The 21,787-nt window shown below is 33.2% G+C and overlaps 1 protein-coding gene across 13 annotated transcripts in view; it reads right to left on the reverse strand.

The window, feature by feature from the left end:
- Window positions 1-9,830: 9,830 nt before the first annotated feature.
- The window catches only part of rhcgb (Rh family C glycoprotein b), a 39,896-nt gene continuing 27,939 nt past the window's right edge, over window positions 9,831-21,787 (reverse strand). For 10 of the 13 annotated variants that reach the window (NM_001444186.1, NM_001444185.1, NM_001444192.1 and 7 more), the window contains 8 exon segments: window positions 9,834-10,608; window positions 12,400-12,482; window positions 13,982-14,055; window positions 14,300-14,424; window positions 16,147-16,283; window positions 19,236-19,373; window positions 20,488-20,654; window positions 20,992-21,139. In NM_001444186.1, coding sequence (NP_001431115.1) covers window positions 10,578-10,608; window positions 12,400-12,482; window positions 13,982-14,055; window positions 14,300-14,424; window positions 16,147-16,283; window positions 19,236-19,373; window positions 20,488-20,654; window positions 20,992-21,139 — 903 coding nt within the window. In that variant the 3' untranslated portion in view covers window positions 9,834-10,577. 13 annotated transcript variants of the gene reach the window in all.

The following is a 21,787-nucleotide window of genomic DNA, read 5'->3' on the forward strand; positions in this document are numbered from 1 at the left end:
CTGAGGAGGGTTTCTCTCTGTCTGTTCTTCCAGACGCGGGAACAGGGACAGGGATTGAGAGGATTAAATTAGGGGTAATCTCTTGTTCCTCTCCGCGGTTTGCTGACAGGGCCACTTACCGACCCTTTGACTGGCCGGATACCTGGAGCGTGAGAGGAGAACAGCTGCCCGCGGGTCGCCAATTATATCGCGAGTCAAACAAACAAATACATCAGCACACTGTAAAAAATACAGTTGTTTTAGTCAGCAGTGGTGTACAGGAATGACAAATACTCATGGAGTAGTTGGGAAGTTTTTCTCAGGAATTGTAATTTACTAAGTAGTTTTACAAATGTGCACTTTTACTTTTCCTTAAGTACATTTTTAAGGCAGTATCAGTAGTTTTACTCCACTACTTTCCTTCAACCTGCAGTCACCACTTTATTTCTTCTTGTCTTTGGGGATTACAAAAATCAGTCCTGTGATTCTTGTCCAATCAAATCGCACATAGAAGATACATCAGATCGAATCATCTGGTGAACTGCATCACAAATACAGCAGAAGACCAATTGGAGCCTGCATGAATTCAAGATTCTCACAGAAATCAGTCAAGTTTGGTGAAGGAAAAATCATGGTTTGGGGTCACATTCAGTATGAAGGTGTGCGAGAGATCTGCAGAGTGGATGGCAACAGCAACAGCCTGAGATATCAAGTCATTTGTGCTGCCCATTACATTACAAACCACAGGAGAGGGCAAATTCTTCAGCAGGATAGCGCTCCCCACTTCAGCCACCACATCAAATTTCCTGAAAGCAAAGAAAGTCAAGGTGCTCCAGGATTGGCCAGTCCAGTCACCAAATATAAACATTATTTAGCATATCTGAGCTAAGATGGAGGAGGAAGGATTGTAGCTGAGTGCAAAGTATCTTAACGAACTCTGGGAGTCCTGCTAGCACGGTTTCTTTGCCATTCCAGATGACTAATAAGTTAGTATCTATCTATCTATCTATCTATCTATCTATCTATCTATCTATCTATCTATCTATCTATCTATCTATCTATCTATCTATCTATCTATCTATCTATCTATCTATCTATCTATCTATCTATCTATCTATCTATCTATCTATCTATCTATCTATCTATCTATCTATCTATCTATCTATCTATCTATCTATCTATCTATCTATCTATCTATCTATCTATCTATCTATCTATCTATCTATCTATCTATCTATCTATCTATCTATCTATTTGTCCATGTTTGACCCAAAATTGGTTTAATACAACCTGAGCATTTTATAAAAGTTACTTTATTTCTAATCCTTTTGTTTCTTATATTTTATTATCTGTAACATCTGCCATTCACACATTTTATAGATCTAACTTGAGCATCTAAAGACTTTTTTACATACAAACTGCACCTTTAATCCCCCATGATCCTCTCTAATCTGGGTAAAACATGTATGTATGATAGCGAGCGTCTGTAACGTCACAGCTAATTAACAGCAGAGCGCGTCTATAAGCCGCACAATGTCCTCGAGAGCTTGATTTCTCACAGCTCCACATGAGTTTTCCCAGCATTCAGCTCCACACTCTGTCAATCAGCAGAGGCACATCAGTCATGAGCCCTGAAAGAGCTGCGCCCGCCACCGGCCTGCCATTATCCAGCTTATTCCTTTATCGTGTTCTCAATGAGCCTGCATAATTTAAAACCAGACACTACTGCACCTCTCAATTTAGTCTAAAGGTGCACTAAAATGCACCTCCCATTTTAAAGATTTTGCATGTTTTGTTTCAGACTAAAGTTAAGAAAATGTTTAAAATACACTTAAGTGTATTTAAAGTGTATTTAAAAAGGTTTCCCTTTTTTGTGCGGTGGAGAATTTTTGTTTTTGCCTTTTGAAGAAGAAAATCTTCTAAATACATTTTTCATAAGATATGGACTCTTAACATATATAGGAGAACTATATTTAATGCCTCCTCTTTTTCTTGTAATTGTCATTATTCTAGACAATTAGGGGCCGGGGTGTTGGAGCCATTTGTGATATTTATATATATATTTATATTTTATTTGTTTATTTGTTGCATGATTGATTAAGATTAATAATATTACAAAGTATTGTTTTGTGTCACAGATCGAGTGGTTTAATGATATGGATAAACTCCACCTACATGTCACGTCAGCTCACCTGCTTACGTAAGGGCACACAGCTGATGGGTGATCAGAGTAGCAGGGAAACAGTTTTTTGACTGATATAACGGCCTCCAGCATCATCTAGTTATTACGGAGCCGTTTTGACAGGAGCAGTGATGTTCATGACGTGTCCAAGCATTTATATCTCAAGATTAATTTTATTTGTCTAAATGCTACAAACAAACACGGTTAAAAAAAACTGTTTCCTCGCAACTCCTGCCAGCTGATCACATTTTATCAATTTGTGTCTAGATTTTACTTACAATACACATGTATGAGGTAATTTTCGTTCTATTATTCCACTTCAGCAGCTCTTAAACATCAGTAAATTAGCAGTTTTTTGTTATTCATGATTTTATTTTTAATTTCTCCCGTTTATTTTTGCTTTTGAGTTGCATTATGGGACCTTAAACTTTCTTCCAACAAATTTTAACCTTGAAAAGTTTGAAAAGGTTACTTTTTTTAACATTTGTGCAAGTTTAAAGTGATGTATTGTCTGGGTTGGATTTGTATATTACGTTGCCAGTACATTTTCTGCTTTTTTACAGACTTGTTTCTCTATATATCATTTCTTATACAGTTAAAGTCAGAATTATTTGTCCCCCTCCCTTTATATTTTTCTCAAATTTCTGTTTAACGGAGTGAAGATTTTTTCCAACACATTTCTATACATAATAGTTTTGATTTCTAATAACTGATTTATTTTATCTTTATCATGATGACAGTAAATAATATTTTACCAGATATTTTCAAGACACTTCTATACAGCTTAAAGTGACATTTAAAGGCTTTACTAGGTTAATTAGGTTAACTAGAAAGGTTAGGGGAATTAGGCAAGTTATTGTGTAACGATGGTTTGTTCTGTAGACTATCGAAAAAAATATAGCTTAAAGAGGCTAATAATTTTGACCTTAAAATGGCTTATAAAAAAATTAAAACTGCTTTTATTCTAGCCGAAATAAAACAAATAAACTTTCTCCAGAAGAAAAAATATTATCAGACATACTGTGAAAATTTCCTTGCTCTGTTAAACATCATTTAGGAAATATTTAAAAAAGGGAAAAAAAATCAAAGGGGAGCTAATAATTCTGACTTCAACTATACATGATATTATTTCAAACTACTAAAATGTCAATAAAAGTCACTTTGTTAATCTGCAGAGTTCAATTTTCAACTTCAAAAGTCGACAGAGCAGAGATCAAGCTCCCATAATGCAATTCACAACTATAAACAAACAGAAAACACTTGTTTTTGGAATGGAACGGTTAATTTACGGATATGTTGTACAGTGCATATACAGTACACTGTCAAAATGCAGGGTTTCACACAAATCATACATATTGTCCCAACACAACTGGATTATGTTAGCTTAACAAACTTAAGTGAATTGAACATAAAACAGTTAACTTGTTCCAGAAAAAAGACAAAAACCCCGCAGGAATTCTGTTTTCAGAATGAGAATTTCAGCTCATTTTTTCATTAAATATTTTTTCGGGGTTTTCACCTTTTTTGGAAAGGACAGAGAGTAATGACAGGAAAGTTTGGGGAGCAGAGAGAGACGAATGATCAGCATCGACCCTCGACGTGGAAATTGAACTCAGGTTGCTGTGAGCACCGGAGTACACATGTAGATGCACTTACCACTACACCATTTTAAATAATTCATTTAAACAAGCAGCATTTTTTTGAGAGCACCAAACTACATCATTTATGATTGTAAGTTTCATTTATATTTTTATCATCAAAGTTTTTACAAAGGTGTATTTACAATTTGTCTGATTGCAAACTTTTATTAAGGTTTTTTTTTTTTTTAACAAAGCAATGGTATTCTTGTTTTTTATTGCTTAGCTTTTTGACTGTGTTCGTAGGGGGAAATTTGTTGTTGAACTGGGATGTGGTGCTTGTAATCTAATAATTTGTTGTATAATTTAATTGTAATGTATGGTGCCCAACAAGTTTTTCCTCTCTGGTATTAATAAAGTTTTTGAACTAATCCCTATTTTTTCAAGGAAAATGGTAAAAATTCCCTGTTTTGATGCATGTTCTGTATTAAAAAATTGATCGAGATTCCGAAAAACTGACTCTATGACTCTTCTTGACTGATTTTTGTGTGAGAAATGTATGCAAATTAATGCATATTTAACCAAATAACGCCTCATTTGCATATTAAGACATAGAATTTGACTTTTTCAACAAAGTAATTTTCACATTTACTAGATTTTAAAGTCTAATAGAAAGAAAACATTTCAAATACACTTTTTAGTTATTGTTGCACTTTATCTATGTGTGTGCACATTGGATTTAAGGTAAGTGCTTGCAAACATTTACAGTATATGGGCTGAATTTAAACAAACAAACAAACAAACAAAGTTGAACATTACTAAATTCAAATTGCTCAAAGAAATTATGTGCAACCACTTACCTTTAGACATTTGCCCATACATAATGTGTTTGCTTCTGTCTGCTCGCAGTATTTTCTGAATTATGGTGATAAAAGAGATTCCCAAAAATCACTTCTGCCAAAAATCTTTGACTTTAATATGTTCCTGAAGCTTTGACTTTTGTTGCAAAAACTGTATTTTTAACGTCACAAGTTAAAAAGTTAGGTTAAAGTCAGGGGTTTGAGCAGGCCACTTCATTACCTCAATCTTTTTCTGCCTTAAATCAAAATATTGTCAACATTTTTTTAGTAGTGAAAAATTAGAACGATCACATTGCCTTAATTCATTTTATCTGCTGGCAGACCAAAAAATTGACAAATTTCGAATTCATCCTCCACAAAAAAAATCTCACTGATTCGCCTTCAGCAGCTAACAGTAATGATCCATGCATACTGGACCTAGATGAGGAAGCTCCAAACATTTCTGGTTGCAGCGCTAGCGATACTAGAAACACAAAATGCAGGAAATACCAAGATAGTTCCCTTAACTATGGTTTTATTCGATTTTCTTGAAGCAAAGAGTCCCTAACCCAGCCACAGTGCATTATCTGCGCCAAAGTTCTTGCTAACGATGCTAACGAAAGCATGAGGACGTCCAAATTAATAAGACATTTACACTCATCCCCAATACCACGACAAGCCAAGAGCGTTTCATTGAGCACAAGGTAAAAGAATTGACACACATCCAAAATGAGATGAGGGAAGTCACAACTACTGACAAGAAACCTTTAAAAAATTGGCAACTAATTGGTAACTAATATAGAGCCAATTTAAAGGCCAAAGGCTTCCTTTTTCAGTTACAAATCAGCTACTGGTGTTTTGCTTTTATATTTTACATTAGGCTACTATTTGTGCATAAACTATATCTAGACATAGTAATAAACATACCATTTGTTTGGAAACTAATTTTTTTGTCATCCCTGCAAACTTATACAAGCGGTAATATCAATAAATGTGGAAGAGGGCCTTACAATATTTTCATAGGGGAAAAGGGGATCTCAAGCAAAAAAAAAAAAAGGTTGGAAACCACTGGCATAGAGGAACATTATCTCCTCGGGTATTTAGATGTAAAAAATTAAACAGGTATTGTGACTTCATCAAACATTTTTTTCTAAAAGAATTTTTACTACTTATTTAAACAACCCAAGCTCATTCTGGAAACGTAGCCCTGCGGATGTTTCTGGAGACTGCGATTTACGTGGACTGAGGTACATATGGCCGCGTTTTGTTTTTTTCGAGCGAACGCTAGGGGGCAGTGTGACGCCGCTCCTCCTCTTCGTGCTCGCCGGCTGACGGCTCACCTCTGTCTGGAGGGCTTTCCTGATGCAACCAGTTTGTCCGCTTAGCTCTCAGTGTTACCTCGGCGGAGCGGAGGCCTGAAGGAGGAGGAGCCGGCCACGGGGACGACCGGGATCGAGTCCGGGGAAGAGCGGTTCCAGAAATCAGGTAAGATGAAAAACAGAATCCAAAAAATAAGGACGAGAACGTGGCGAGATCTGAAAACGTGGTCAAAATCGGACAAGGGCTTTTGCTTTTTTTTCTGGACGGCTTTTGCAAATTGTCGCTTTGGTTTAGAGAAGAAAGAGGAGGAGTAAGAGGAAGGCAGCTGGGTCTGCCAATTGGCCGGCCGCCCGGTCGATCGTTCAGTCGTTCAGCCAGTCAGTCGGACGGACGGTCGCTCCACAGCGACCTCTGGCGGCTTTTCACGCGAGAACAGCGCGGGCGCGAACGGCGCACGCTCCCGAGAGGCATTCGAAACGCAGAAAAGCGCGCACAGCGGCCTCTCGCGAATTCGCGAAAACAAAAACTGCTCGAATACGTACCTCCCGGGACGTATTTCGCGGTCTGCAGAAACGTCTGCAGGGCTACGTTTCCACAATGAGCCCGGGTTGCATTTAAAATAAGCTGAAACAACACAATTCTTGAGTTTTTTTTGGCGACAACGTAAATCTTTTATCCTCAATCCACTTAAATTTGTAAAGACATGTGAACTTAATCGATTTGTGTTGGGAAAACATGAAGGAATTGTGTGGAACCCAGCATCTTTTACATTCGCGTGGGAAATTTATGCAAATTTGTGAATGTTTAATTAGCATATTTATATATAACTTGAAAAACACACACACACACACACACACACACACACACACACACACACACACACACACAAAGTTATTAAGCTATAAGTAAGCGATTCCCAATCTAATCAATCAACTAGTGAAATCCTCTAATAATTTTTTATCGAATATTTCAGCCTGCAATGTCTGCTCTTAATCTGCTCTAATCAGCGCTCCTGCAGACTCCGCTGTGTGTTTTAGGATCAGAGGGTCACAGGCCTCCCTCGGACCGAGTCCCTTTGAGCACAGCGAGGAGGATCATGTCCTGAATGGAGCTTGATTTGGCTTTAACAGGGGGCTTTAAGTGTGAATGAATATACATTAGGGGCGAGGGGCCCGCGGGAGGCCTGTGAATGATGGGAAGGTGGAGGCGGGACGGGTGAGGGTCAGTACAGAGGAGGGGTGTGCCACGTCCCCCTGCAGGAGCCCGGAGCAGTTAATTGGGGGGTTTGTTGTCCTGCAATGAGACGCGAGAGGAGATCTAAGTGTCCCATGCTGACGGGACCGTTCACAGATACAGACAGTACAACTGCATGCCTACTGGGTTTCAGTGTGTGAACTAACACACACACACACACACACACAAAAACACACACACTGAGAATTTGATTTATTCATTAATTTTTTGTTGTCGGCTTCATCCCTTTAATTATCCAGGGTTGCCACAGCGGAATGAACTGCCAACTTATCCAGCAAGTTTTTACGCAGCGGATGCCCTTCCAACCGCAACCCATCTCTGGAAAACATCCACACACACATTCACATTCACACACACACTCATACACTACGGACAATTTAGCCTACCCAATTCACCTGTACCGCATGTCTTTGGACTGTGGGGGAAACCGCAGCACCCGGAGGAAACCCATGCGAAGGCAGGGAGAACATGCAACCTCCACACAGAAACGCCAATGAGCCAAGATTCAAACCAGCGATCCAGCGACTGTGAGGCGACAGCACTACCTACTTCGCCACTGCCTCGCCATATGATTTATGTGCTGATCAATATTATATTATATTATATTTATTATTATTATTAGTGTTCTAATAGTTTTCCCTGTATATGCCTATTTTAGTACATTATACATGCTTTTATCTTCACTTTTGGATCTAATTCATCCATCCCTGCTGAATAAAAACAATGACCACTAATTTCTCTGAAAAATGATAAAAACAACAACATGTCGTTAATTTATCATATTGATCTAGCCTTTGACATCCAGCTGTGTGTTTGATGAGATAGACGTGTGGTCTGATTGACCTCAGACAAGCTCAGGTCATGACCTTTAGTCCCACTGTCAGTCTATGAGGTCACCGGCCAGAAGAGCTGAATCCTCAAGAGGATCCAAACACATTTTCACAGCAGAGCACACTTTCAGCACCATCTCCATTAATGGCTGTAAACCTGCCTGCTTTAAGACAATCATGATTATCTTTTAAAGTTTGTATAAATAGATTTTATATTAAAATAAGTTTTGCAACAATTTATTATAATTATTTATTTTTATTTATCATACATTTACATTTATTTACCAAGCAGACACTTTTATTTAAACTGACTTACAATACTACAAAAGTTTATATTATTTTTATTATACGATTTATTTAATATTTTATTAAAATATTTAGGTAATAGTACTTCTATTAATTCAGAGTACTTATTTAATATTATTACTGGTATTGCTAATAATTATCACTGCAAATATATTTTTTAATTTTTAGACTTAAGAAGCAGTAATAATAATAATAATAATAATAATAATAATAATAATAATAATAATAAACAACAACAACAACAACTAGAACTAAAATCAATATTTAAAAAACAATTGTACAACTACAACTGCTTTAATAATAAAAGCAGTAATTCATATTTTATTAAAGAATAAAATTAAAATTAGTATTACATATATGACAATTGTCATTACTTAATAATAATATTAACTTTCTGAAAATATTTTAATATATACCAATAACATAGTATTACTGTTGCTAATTATTAATATTATTTTTAACTATTAGCATTAATAATAAAAGCAACAACAACAACAACAACACTTGGTGATATTGTTGCCAAAATCTATTATCGTTAATTAGTATTTTTGTTAGAAAATGTCAAGATAGTCATTTATTATTATTAATACCAATAATTATAATCAAAATAATAATAACAACAACTTGGTGAAATTGTTGGCAAAAAACTAATATTATTATTTAATTAATATTATTTAAAAATATATATTCAATAATGTCATTTCTTATTTATTAACAGCATTTATGATTATTATTATTATTATTATTATTGATAATAATAACAACCATAATAATATCCACTTGGTAATATTGCTGCCAAAATCTACTTTCATTATTTAATTAATATTATTCAACAATGTTAAGATTAGCATTTATTATTTTATATTATTATTATTATTAAAAATAAAACAACAATAATAATAACAACTTGATAAAATTGTTGTCAAAAATAATATTATTATTTAATTAATATTATTTAAGAATTCTATTCAATAAAGTCAAGATTAGCATTTATTATTATTATTATTAATAAAAACAACAACAACAACAATAATAACTTGTTGCCAAAAACTAATATTATTATTTATTTATCATTATTTATAATTCAGTGGGAAAAAAGAGCAAACTAATCAGATGTAAGATTGAGTTCAATCGTTTAATCTGACATAATAAGCAAACCAATATTAATTATTAATTATAAATGTATTAATAAACTCAATTTATTAATAAATAGTAATAATAATAACAACAACAACAACAACTACTTGTTGATATTGTTGCTAAAGTCTAATATTATTATTTAATAAATATTATAATTATTATTATTATTATTTATAATTATAATAATAATGACTAGGTGAAATTGTTGCCAATAAGTAAAAGCTAATATTATTATATAATAACAATACTTTTTTTTTAGAATGTCAACATTAGCATTTATTAAAAATATCAATACGATTAATAAAAGTAATAACAATGATAATAGATTGTGAGTGGAAAAAAAATGTAATCAGATGTAAGAATCAATTCAATCCATTAATCTAACATAAAAAAACATTAATACTTATAAATTTATTAATTTGTTTATTAATAAACTTCAATATTAACTTCTTTTTTTAAACCATCTTAAAATAAAGTGAACATGCTGACAGATCTAAAACAAATCAATGTGTATGTTACATTATAAGGAAGAGCAAGGGAATATGTACAGACAGATATTATTGCACACTGCTGCTATGGTTTACTCAATGATAATAAAACCACAAACATCTGATTTAGAGAAATGATGCTCATAAAAACACATAAATAGACATTAAATATAGAGATGTGGTCAGTGTGCACATATAAAATCCATACCTTCACACCCTATAAAACAATATTAATGACATGACAATGATCGAACAGCAGCTGTAATAATAAACAGCTGTCAAAAATGGATTTCATTAAAGTTTAGAGTTCAGAGGTTTGGAGGTTGTGTTTCTCCTCAATCAGATTGGCCTGAAAATCTTGCTTATATACAAACACACTGTGTGAATATTTGCAGGATAAAACACATATGTTTAGTCTGTGATGGTGTGTTGATTATGGTCGGTGGTTTAGTAGTTTAGTTAGTTGTTTTTGGCCGGTGTGGAAGCTGATTGTGTTGTTTTTGGCCGATGGTTTAGTAGTTTAGTTGTGCTGTTTTTGGCCGGCGGTGTAGTCAGTTGTGTTGTTTTAGGCCAGTTGTATTGTTTTAGGCCAGTGGTGTTGTTTTTGGCTGGTGGTGTAGTTAGTTGTGTTGTCTCTGACCTCTCTCCGCTGATCTTCAGTTTCACGGCTGTTCTGCAAAGTTGGTCTCTCTCCTGCAAGAGAAAGCAGCAGCTGTTACTTTAAGCTCTCACTCAAAGTAAACTTATTTGATCACCAAGCGCCACCTGGTGGTCTTCTGATCTCAAGATCTTAGGAAAATACTGTACAACATTTATGTTTTTATTCCTTTTTATATTATTATACTTCACATACATCAATTATGCTTACATTATTATTATTTTTTAAATAACAGGTAAATTAAAATGTACGTAATCATAACATATTGTCATTTTATTAAGTGCTAAATAAAATACTACAACATAAATGCCCAAACTAGGGCCCATGGGCCAAAGTTAGTCCATGGTAACCTTTGTTTTGGCCCACCATCCTATCTGAAAAGAGATGAGAATGATGTGGAGGTGTTTGGGGCGAATTCCTTTGATCGATCGTTGCTTCGATTTTAACGTAACTCTTTGTTTGTTTGTTTCATTGCTGAGCTAAAAACACCAATAAAAATGAAAAGATTCTATTAAATGTAGTAAATGAATCAGACTTTTAAAATGTAAAAACCGTCAACTTGTCAGAAAGCAATGCACAAGACATCGGCGAGCAAATCAAGGCAAAGGAAGGCTCACTGAACTCCATTGTGTTAATAATGAGATTGTTCATGTTTTTACTGTAATAATTTGCAAAATTATACTTTTTAGGCTTTTTATTGTTAATAAATTTGCAACAATTTAAAAAAAATCTTTTTTCACAATGTCATTATGGGGTATTGTGTGGAGAATTTTGAAGAAATAAATACATTTAATCCATTTTGGAATAAGGCTGTAACATAAATTATGTGGAAAAGTGAAGCGCTATGAATATTTTCCGGATGCACTGCATCTTTGGCCCACATTCCTTAACTCAAGCTTGGCCCTTTTTGGCCCTTTATAAGAAAAAAATTGGCTTTTATTTTATCTTTGCCATGATGACAGTATGTAATATTTGACTAGATATTTTTCAAGAAACTTCTATACAGCTTGAAGCGACATTTAAAGGCTTAACTAGGTTAATTAGGTTAACTAGGCAGATTAGAGTAATTAGGGAATTATTGTATAACAATGGTTTGACTATTGAAAAAAAATATAGCTTAAAAGCGCTGATAATATTGACCTTAAAATTGTGTTTAAAAAATTTAAATCAGCTTTTATTCTAGCTGAAATAAAACAAATACATCTTTCTACAGAAGAAAAAATATTATCAGACATACTGTGAAAATTCCCTTGCTCTGTTAAATATAATTTGGGAAATATATAAAAAAGAAAAAAATTAAAGGGGGGCTAATAATTCAGACTTGAAGGTGTAGAAAAAAAATCACATAATATAAAATGCAATCTATTTTCCAGTTTTTAGAGCATAATTTTCTATTTTCTAATATTATCTTTTGCATTAATTTTTTCTATAATGATATAAAATAAATATAAGATTAAAACAATAATCTTTGTTGCTATTATTAATACTACTACTAAATGACTATTACGATTACAAGAAAATATATAGTTAGTCTCAGGTCATCCTCAAGTGATTTTAAACCTTTAAGTTTCCTTTTTTTCTGATGGACACAAAAGGAGATAATTTGAAAAATGTTAGAGAATGAGTAAATGATGAATATGTAAAATATGTAAATGTTTAATATTAAACACGTCAATGCTGCAGTTACTCTACTGCGCCCCCTGCAGGATATATTTCTGTAGGACAGCGAACAGTTAATTTACACAGAACTGTTGATTCAAAGAACTGGAGAAACAAAAGCTGAAGATCTGATCTTGTCATAGTTTAAAAAATGTTTTTTTACTCACATCTCCTCATGTTTGTTGTTGGGGATCATGTGGTTGTTGTAGGATAAGACGGGAGGAATAATGCTCTCTTCATCCTCAGGAACCTACAATTTAAAGAAAGTTATAAAAATATATTTATTATCTCTCTCACTTTCTCTCTCTCTCTCTCTCTCTCTCTCTCTCTCTCTCTCTCTATCTCTCTCACACACACACACATATGAAAAACACATATGAAAATACTATCAACAACACAAGTTATATTATTTTTTTATACATTTTCAATCTAATTATTATTATTATTATTATTACTTCCAAAAATTGTTATTATTAAATGTGAAACTTTTTTTATTTGTATTATTATTATTATTATTATTATTATTATTATTATTATTATTATTATTATTGCTGTTTTGTTTATTATTATTATTACTATTATTATTATTATTATCATTGTTATTATTATTATTATCGTCATTATTATTATTATCAATATCATTATTATTATTATCATATATTATCATTAGCATCATTATTATTATTATCATTATTATTATTATTATCGTTGTTATTATTATTATTGTCATTATTATTATTATTATTATTATCATTGTTATTATTATTATTATCATTATTATTATTATTTATTCATTAATTTTCTTGTCGGCTTAGTCCCTTTATTAATCCGGGGTCGCCACAGCGGACTGAACCGCCAACTTATCCAGCAAGTTTTTACGCAGCGGATGCCTTTCCAGTCGCAACCCATCTCTGGGAAACATCCACACACACGCATATTCACACACACACACACACACACACACACACACACACACACACACACACACACACACACACACACACACACACACACACACACACACACACAGACACACACACACACACACATTCACTCATACACTACGGACAATTTAGCCTACCCAATTCACCTGGACCGATTGTCTTTGGACTGTGGAGGAAACCGGAGCACCTGGAGGAAACCCACGCAAATGCAGGGAGAACATGCAAACTCCACACAGAAACGCCAACTGAGCCGAGCCTCAAACCAGCGACCCAGCGACCTTCTTGCAGTGAGGCGAGCGTGCTACTCACCGCACCACTGAGTCGCCTATTATTATCATCATTATCATTATTATTATTATTATTATTATTATTATTATCATTATTATTATTATTATTATTATTATTATTATTATTATCATCATTATTATTATTATTATTATTATTATTATCATCATCATTATTATCATTATCGTTATTATTATTATTATTATTATTATTATTATTATCATCATCATTATTATCATTATCGTTATTATTATTATTATTATCATTATCGTTATTATTATTATCATTATTATTATCGTTATTATTATTATCGTTATTATTATTATCATTATTATCACTATTATTATAATTAATATTATTATCATTATTATTGTTGTTGTTATTATTATCATTATTATTATTATTGATATATTCGTTATCGTTGTTATTATTATTATTATTATTATTATTATTATTATTATTATGTTTCTTATTATTATCATTATTATCAAATATGAATTGTTGAAAGCAGTGCTCTGACCTCCCAGTACATCTCATCATTGAAGCAGTGTTCATCAGCTGGATCACCCCAGATGGGCAGTTTTAGGACCAGCCCTGAAAGTCAACAACACAGAAACATCAGCTTGATGAATGACAAACTTCCATTACAGTCCGACACACAATCCTCCTGCTGTTTACAGAGGGATTGCTCAAATATCTTCCCAGTTACATAAACACACCAACACAACACACTCTCGAAACACACACCTTCAGATGTGTACGGTGACTCACACAATATATACATAGATAAAGCTGCATGCACAACATGCACTTAATCAAAGTTCAATAGGTCTTTTACCGACAAACGTTCCTCCGCCGATGCCAAAACACAAGGCCACACACAGTGCCGCTGCCTGGTATCCACCCTGGACAGTTGGCAACCGTGTCACATTTGAGCCCTCAAAGGAAAAGATGTTTTCCAGACTAAAAAATAAATACACAAAGAAGTGAAAATTATGATTACAAAAACAACTTTGAATAATTGAATGAATGAATGAATGAATGAATGAATGAATGAATGAATGAATGAATGAATGAATTAATTAATTAATTAATTAATTAATTAATTAATTTGCTGATAAAGTATTCCAAAATTAAAAGTTTAAGGTTCCTTATTGATAAAATAAATAATGAAATAATAAAACAATTGTATGCATTTTTTTACATACAGTAAACTGTAATTTTTTTAAAGCTACTCTGGGATGGTCATTCATTTTTTTTGTAATGAATTTTTACAGCATAAGAAACAAAATGCATGCATTTACTGTACTAAACCCAACAACACAAAACTGTAGAGAGGCTTCAAATATAAGGGCAGAGCTGACACATCAAATAATGCAGTTTCTGTAATGTTAGCTGATGATAGTGTTTTTATTGTCAATGTGTTAACAGGCTAAATGTTTCTGTTAGAAGAAAACATGTGTTAGTGTTTTAAACAATTATTTCATTTTGAAACATGTTTAAAGTGTTTTGTTAGACATGGTGTATTGTGTTAGTTTATTATTGTATTTTGAAAAGAAGTTTAGATGTATAGTCTACATTATGTGATTGTGAGCATAAAATTAACTGTTTTGCCAATTGTGTGTTTTAGGTGTGTTGCTGCGTTACGAGTTTAGCAAACTTGTTAAATGTATTGAAATAACTGTCATAGCCATTGTAAAAAACTGTAATTAAACTATTATTATAAGTAAAATTATTATATTACTCTTGATAATATTATCAGTATTATTAAACATATTAAACCATAATTTAGACCATTATATTTAATACATTAATACATATTAATATTAGTATTAAAACCTATTTTTTTAATTCAGTACTGGAACAATGTTAATGTTATTATTATTTTTGTTGTTGTTGTTGTTATTATTATTATTATCATTATTATTGTTGCTATTATTTTATCATTATTATTATTATTATTGTTGTTGTTGTAATTATTATTATCATTATTATTATTGTTATTATCATTATTTTTACTATTGCTATTAATATTATTGTTGTTGTTGTTATTATTATTAATAATAAAAAGATTATTGTTATTATTATTGATTTATTACTATTAATAATAATAATAATAATGTTGTTTTGAGTATTATTACTGCTATACAATAATATTAGCTTTGCTAAACATTTAACAATCCTAACAGAAAACATCAATATTAGTGTCAATAAACCTCCACTATAGTAATCACTACAAAAGTAATGTATTGTTATAATAATAATAATAACAACAACAACAACAATTTATTTTTCTGCAAAATTAACATTAATGGACATATAAATATGATTTAAAAATACTATCAAAAATAAGTGTATTTAATAAGTATAATAAGTTTCTTATAAAAATAACATTGACTTAGTAATATATTATATTATATTATATTATATTATATTATTTTATATTATATTATATTATATTATATTATATTATATTATATTATATTATATTATATTATTTTATATTATATTATATTATATTATATTATATTATATTATATTATATTATACTATATTATATTATATTATATTATATTTTTTGGTTACACAAAATAACATTATCATTACTATTATTTCAGCAAAAGGGACTTTTCTATTTAAACATACATAGAAGAGGCAGAATTAGTTTTTCCCCAGTATACTGACCCTAAGTCTCCATAAACCTCTTTGCTGGCGGCAGCAGCTGAAATGGCGCCCACAATTCCCCCAATGACCCCTGGCATGGCATGCAGGTTATGAATGCCACAGGTGTCCTGAATCTTCAGCCTCTCCTCCAAAAAGGGCTGAAAAAACACAGAATACAGACCTGATGACAAATTCATTATAAAAGACTCAGCTATTGAAAGAATGTATAGCTGAAGTCCGAATTTAGCCCTCCTGTTAAATTTGAATTCTTTTATATTTTCCCCGGTTTCTGTTTAATGGACAGAAGATTTCTTTCAACACATTTCTAAACATAATAGTTTTAATAACTCATTTCTAAGAACTGATTTATTTTATCTTTGTTATGATGAAAGGACATAATATTTCACTAGATACTTTTTAAAATACTAGTATTTAGCTTAAAGTGCAATTTAAAGGCTTAACTAGGTTAATTAGGTTTACTAGGCAAGTGTAACGAATATGGCCTACCAGACACATAATTATTTAGCTTTTATTCAACAAATGAGCCAACTTTGCCCAGGGAAGACTCGATGGTCAGTTGTAACCTGATTCCAAGGTATTTATGACCCAAAGGAATGTGCCATGCAGCAATAACAAAGAACGGTTCAGGACTCCCATAAGCTCTTTGCTAAAGACTGATGTTTTAATGTAAACTTAAGTCTCTCTTTATGTGTAATCATGTGTTTTACAATGTTTCCCTTACTCCTGTATTAATAATATGGTTTTAACACTTCTGCATACAATGTTTAACTCTACTGAAGCTAAACAAGCTCATAAACCATTCATGTTTAGACTTGTTTTGAAGCTAATTTGCTTTACTGAATGATTGTTGACATTTTATGTTAATACGAGTGCAACATATTAACATTTTAAGAGACTTGAACATTTCTGCCTCCGTTTGCATTAAATTTGCCTATACAAATGCCTCTTCTTCGGACAAAGGGTCAAAAACCATGATTCAGGGAGGTTAGTTTCTAATTGGTCAACTTTCCATGGAGGGTGGATTTGAACCCTCCTTATAAAGCTTGTGTTCAAAGCAACGCCCACTCTCTTTAATTGCTCTCTCTTCAAATTTTAACAACTCTCTCTCTTAAACTGCAACCTCTCTGCTCTGCAACCCTCTTCAAACTCCATGCAACTTCTTCAGACAGAGCTCCTCTACAACTCTTCTTCTAAAAAGTAACTCTCTCTTCAACTCTTCGAGTCATAGCAACAACCTAAGAACGAGACCTAAGCAGAGAAACCTCCAAGAAAGCAGGCGAAGACCCAGATGGAAAGGGTTAATCGCATAGCTCAGACGTTCACATCTCAGATACCTTCTTTTTTTGTTTTCCATCGAGAGTCTAGTTAAGTTTAGTGCGTTGCAAACCAGTAGCTGCTTCAAACTTGAAATTAACGACTCCACCTCCACTCACAGCCTCGCAAGGACCAACCTGGCAACCCAACCCGGGCTCATTGTGGAAACGTAGCCCCGCGGACGTTTCTGCGGACCGCGATTTACGTCCCGGGAGGTACGTATTCGAGTGTTTTTTGTTTTCGCGGATCCGCGAGAGGCCGCTGTGCGCACTTTTTTGCATCTCGGGCGGGCGCCTCTCGGGAGCGTGCGGCGTTCGTGCCCGCGCCGTTCTTGCGCAAAAAGCGCCGGATCGAAAAAAAAAAAAGCAAAAGCCCTCGTCTTCGATTTCGACCGCGTTTTCGGATCCCGCCGCGTTCTCGCCCTTATTTTTCGGATTCCGTTTTTCGTCTTACCTGATTTCCGGAACCTGCTGTTCCCCGGACTCGATCCCGGTCGTTGTCCACCGCGGCCGGCTACTCCTCCGGGGCCTTCGCTCCGCCGACGCAACGCTGTGAGCTAAGCGGACAAACTGATTGCATCGGGAACGCCCTCCACTCGGAAGCGAGCCGTCGGCCGGCGAGCGCGAAGAGGAGGGGCGGAGCGGCGCCACACCGCCCCGCAGCGTTCGCTCGAAAAAAACCAAACGCGGCCTTTACATACCTCCGGCCACTTAAATCGCGGTCTCCAGAAACGTCCGCGGGGCTACGTTTTCAGAATGAGCTTGGGTTGCAGCAACCACGTGCTCAGCCAAGGGATCTTCTTCACATCACACAGACAGAAGTACCCACTTTCTGCCTACATCTGAACTAGTGTGAACTAAATGCAAACTTTAAGAGACAATAGAAGGGTGAATTTGATTATGTTTGGTTTGCTTGGTTTGCTCTTACAAGCTCAGAGTTTTTCCCATCATTACATTCTCTCAACCTCTTACTTTACCTTCTTTACTCTTCTCTACACTTGTATGAATGTGTGTTTGTGTTAGGTGTTAGTTTCTGTTAGATTAGTCAATAAAGTTTAATTTTGTATAAAGAAAGGTGCCTGTGTATATTTATGAATCTAATGTCTTAAACTTGGATCTTGTTACCCTGATCAAACATAATGGGCTTTTATTTTGATAGCAATAGCCATAATAAACTCGACTGTCCACTCGAACGATTGCTGGAAGATTCATTTTTTCGGATCTAAAGAGTCGATTCATTTGAAGCCCCGTTCAAATGAATCTTCCTCCCGCTAAACTAATCTGCTATATATAATGGTGCACAAGATAAGCGAGCACTGTAATCTAGATCATAACTCGCTACATAATAGTGGTGGAAAAGGTGCGGGAAGAATAACCTTGAGCAAATTTGTTACAGTAATAATGGTGTAGATATGCGAGCACTTTAATCTACATTATAATTTGTTACAAATTATTAATGTAGATATGCGTGCAAATTTAATTTAAATTATAATTTGTTACACAAGTCATTGTGTAACAGTGGTTTGTTCTGTCGACAATAAAAACATATAGCTTAAGCAGGCTAATAATATTGAACTTAAAATGGCTTAAATTAAAAACTGCTTTATTCTAGCCCAAAATTAAACAAATAAGACTTTCGCCAGAAGGAAAAACTATATAGGATATACTGTGAAAATTTCCTTGCTCTGTTAAACATCATTTGGGAAATATTTGAAAAAGAATTCACAGGAGGGCGATTAGTTTTGACTTTGTCAGTAGATGTGTGTAATGGCTCACAGTGAGGTAGATGTATCCCAGTGTAGAGATGATACCGCAGAAGAAGCCTACGATCAAAGAGCCGTACGGCATCAGCATGAACTCTGCTGCGGTGCCCACGGCCACGCCACCCGCCAGGGTAGAGTTCTGAATGTGCACCTAAAGACAAACACAAACACAACACTTTAAAGTGCTTCAAATCACATGGAAGGGCATCTGCTGGGTAAAATATATGCTGGATAAGTTGATGGTTCATTCCACTGAGGCGACCCCTGATTAATAAAGGGACCAAGCTGAAGGAAAATTAACCCATACACACTCATTCACACACATACACTGTGGCCAATTTAGTTGATTCAATTCACCTACAGTGCATGTGTTTGGACTGTGAGGGGAAATCAGAGCACCAGGAGGAAACCCATGTCAACACGGGGAGTACTTGCAAAATCCACACATAAATAAAAACAAACTAAAAGAAAAAACAATGTTTTTCAGAAAAAGAAATATAGGAAATTCGGAGAAAATGTCCTGCTGTTAAACATCAATGGAAAATCTTTTTAATAAAGAACAAAAATGTCAGAGGAGGACTAATACATTAGCTCTCTATTTATTATATATTTCATAATGTTTATATAGGCGGCGGGGTGGCGCTGTGGCTAACGAAGTCGCCTCACACCTATGAGTGTGAATGAGAGTGTATGGGTGTTTCCCAGAGATGGGTTGCAGCTGGAAAAACATAAGCTGGATAAGTCGGCGGTTTATTCCGCTGTGTCAACCCCAGATTAATAAAGGGACCAAGTCGAAAAGAAAATGAATGAATGAATGTTTATAAAAATATTTTTTAAAATATAAATGTTTAAGTTAAATATTTTAACACCAAAGTTTTGTTTCTCTAGAAACGGAGATATATCAGCTTAACAGTAATTATATAATTAATAATATAACTTTACTTTAAAATATGAATCAAAACATTATTATATCCACATTATAAAAAACACCTTTTTATTATTCCAATATATAAACAATGATAATTGTAACTATTAAAAATATTTTTTCACTTTTTTACAGCTATGTCATTTTTTGCATGCACACACACACACACATACGCACGCATAAGCACATTTTAAATACTGTATATGATGTATATTTTATACACCATACATATATAGTATATATATTATATTATATATGATATATAATATATATACCATATATATATTATATATACAATTTCTATACCATGCACAACTAGGCATTTATAGCATCTGCTCACCATGTCTAGTTTTCCGGTTTTCTCAAACATGCTGGAAATAGCCACAGTAGTGAGGACGGTGGAGGCGAGGGCCAGGTATGTGTTTATGGCGGCTCTGTGCTGACCGTCTCCATGATTACAAATAGCAGAGTTAAAACTCGGCCAAAACATCCACAGGAAAAGTGTTCCTGAAAAAACAACAACAACAACCCAGTCTATGAGTCTTACATCAACCATATCAAGCATAGTGTTAACATGGACAACAGAATTCTGATATTATTCACACCATTAAGATAACACACTTATATTTTTGATGCAATGAATCTGGCTACAGTCATACACGATGTCAACACAAATCAAATGAACATGTTTGTCTGTTTTGGTCTCATTATTGGAGTGCTGTATAGACATGTCCACACCTTAATTAATCACATTATTACTGTTATGTTGGACTTTTCTATTCATTTAGCAACAAGATAAACACTGTAGAGCTTGAAAGTTTGTTTGTAATGGCTTTATTCTTACCGATCATGGCGAATACGTCCGAGTGGTAGACGGACCCGTTCATATGGTTGCTTTTATTCAGATTGGGCCGATATAAAACCCTTGAGATGGAGAGACCATAGTAAGCTCCAAAAGTATGGATGACCATAGAGCCGCCAGCGTCTTTGGCCTGTAAGAGAGTGAAGAAGGTAGCATGAAGCCTTTAGAGTCAAGTTCAGCTGTATGTTATTGTACTCTAACATTTTATTTCAGACATTTAATAACAGTTTTTTTTTTCATTATGTTTACCTTGAAGTACTTAAGGTATTTTAAATAAATAATAAATAAAAAGTAATTATGACTCAAAAAGTATATACTTTAGAATATATATATATATATATATATATATATATATATATATATATATATATATATATATATATATATATATATATATATATATGTATATATATATATATGTATATATGTATATATATATATATATATATATGTATATATATATATATGTATATATATATATATATGTATATATATATATATATATATATATATATATATATATGTATATATATATATATATATATATATATATATATATATATATATATATGTATATATATATATATATATATATATATATATATATATATATATATATATATATATATATATATATATATATATATATATATATATATATACACACACACACACACATTTATTATAAACCATATTAAAATATTGTTACAAATATAAAATAAACAATTATTAAAAAAATGTATATACTATTTTAATTATACTAAAATACAATAGAAAT

The sequence above is a fragment of the Danio rerio genome, chromosome 25, assembly GCF_052040795.2.
Source record: "Danio rerio strain M-AB ecotype USA chromosome 25, GRCz13ab, whole genome shotgun sequence".
Lineage (NCBI taxonomy): Eukaryota > Metazoa > Chordata > Actinopteri > Cypriniformes > Danionidae > Danio > Danio rerio.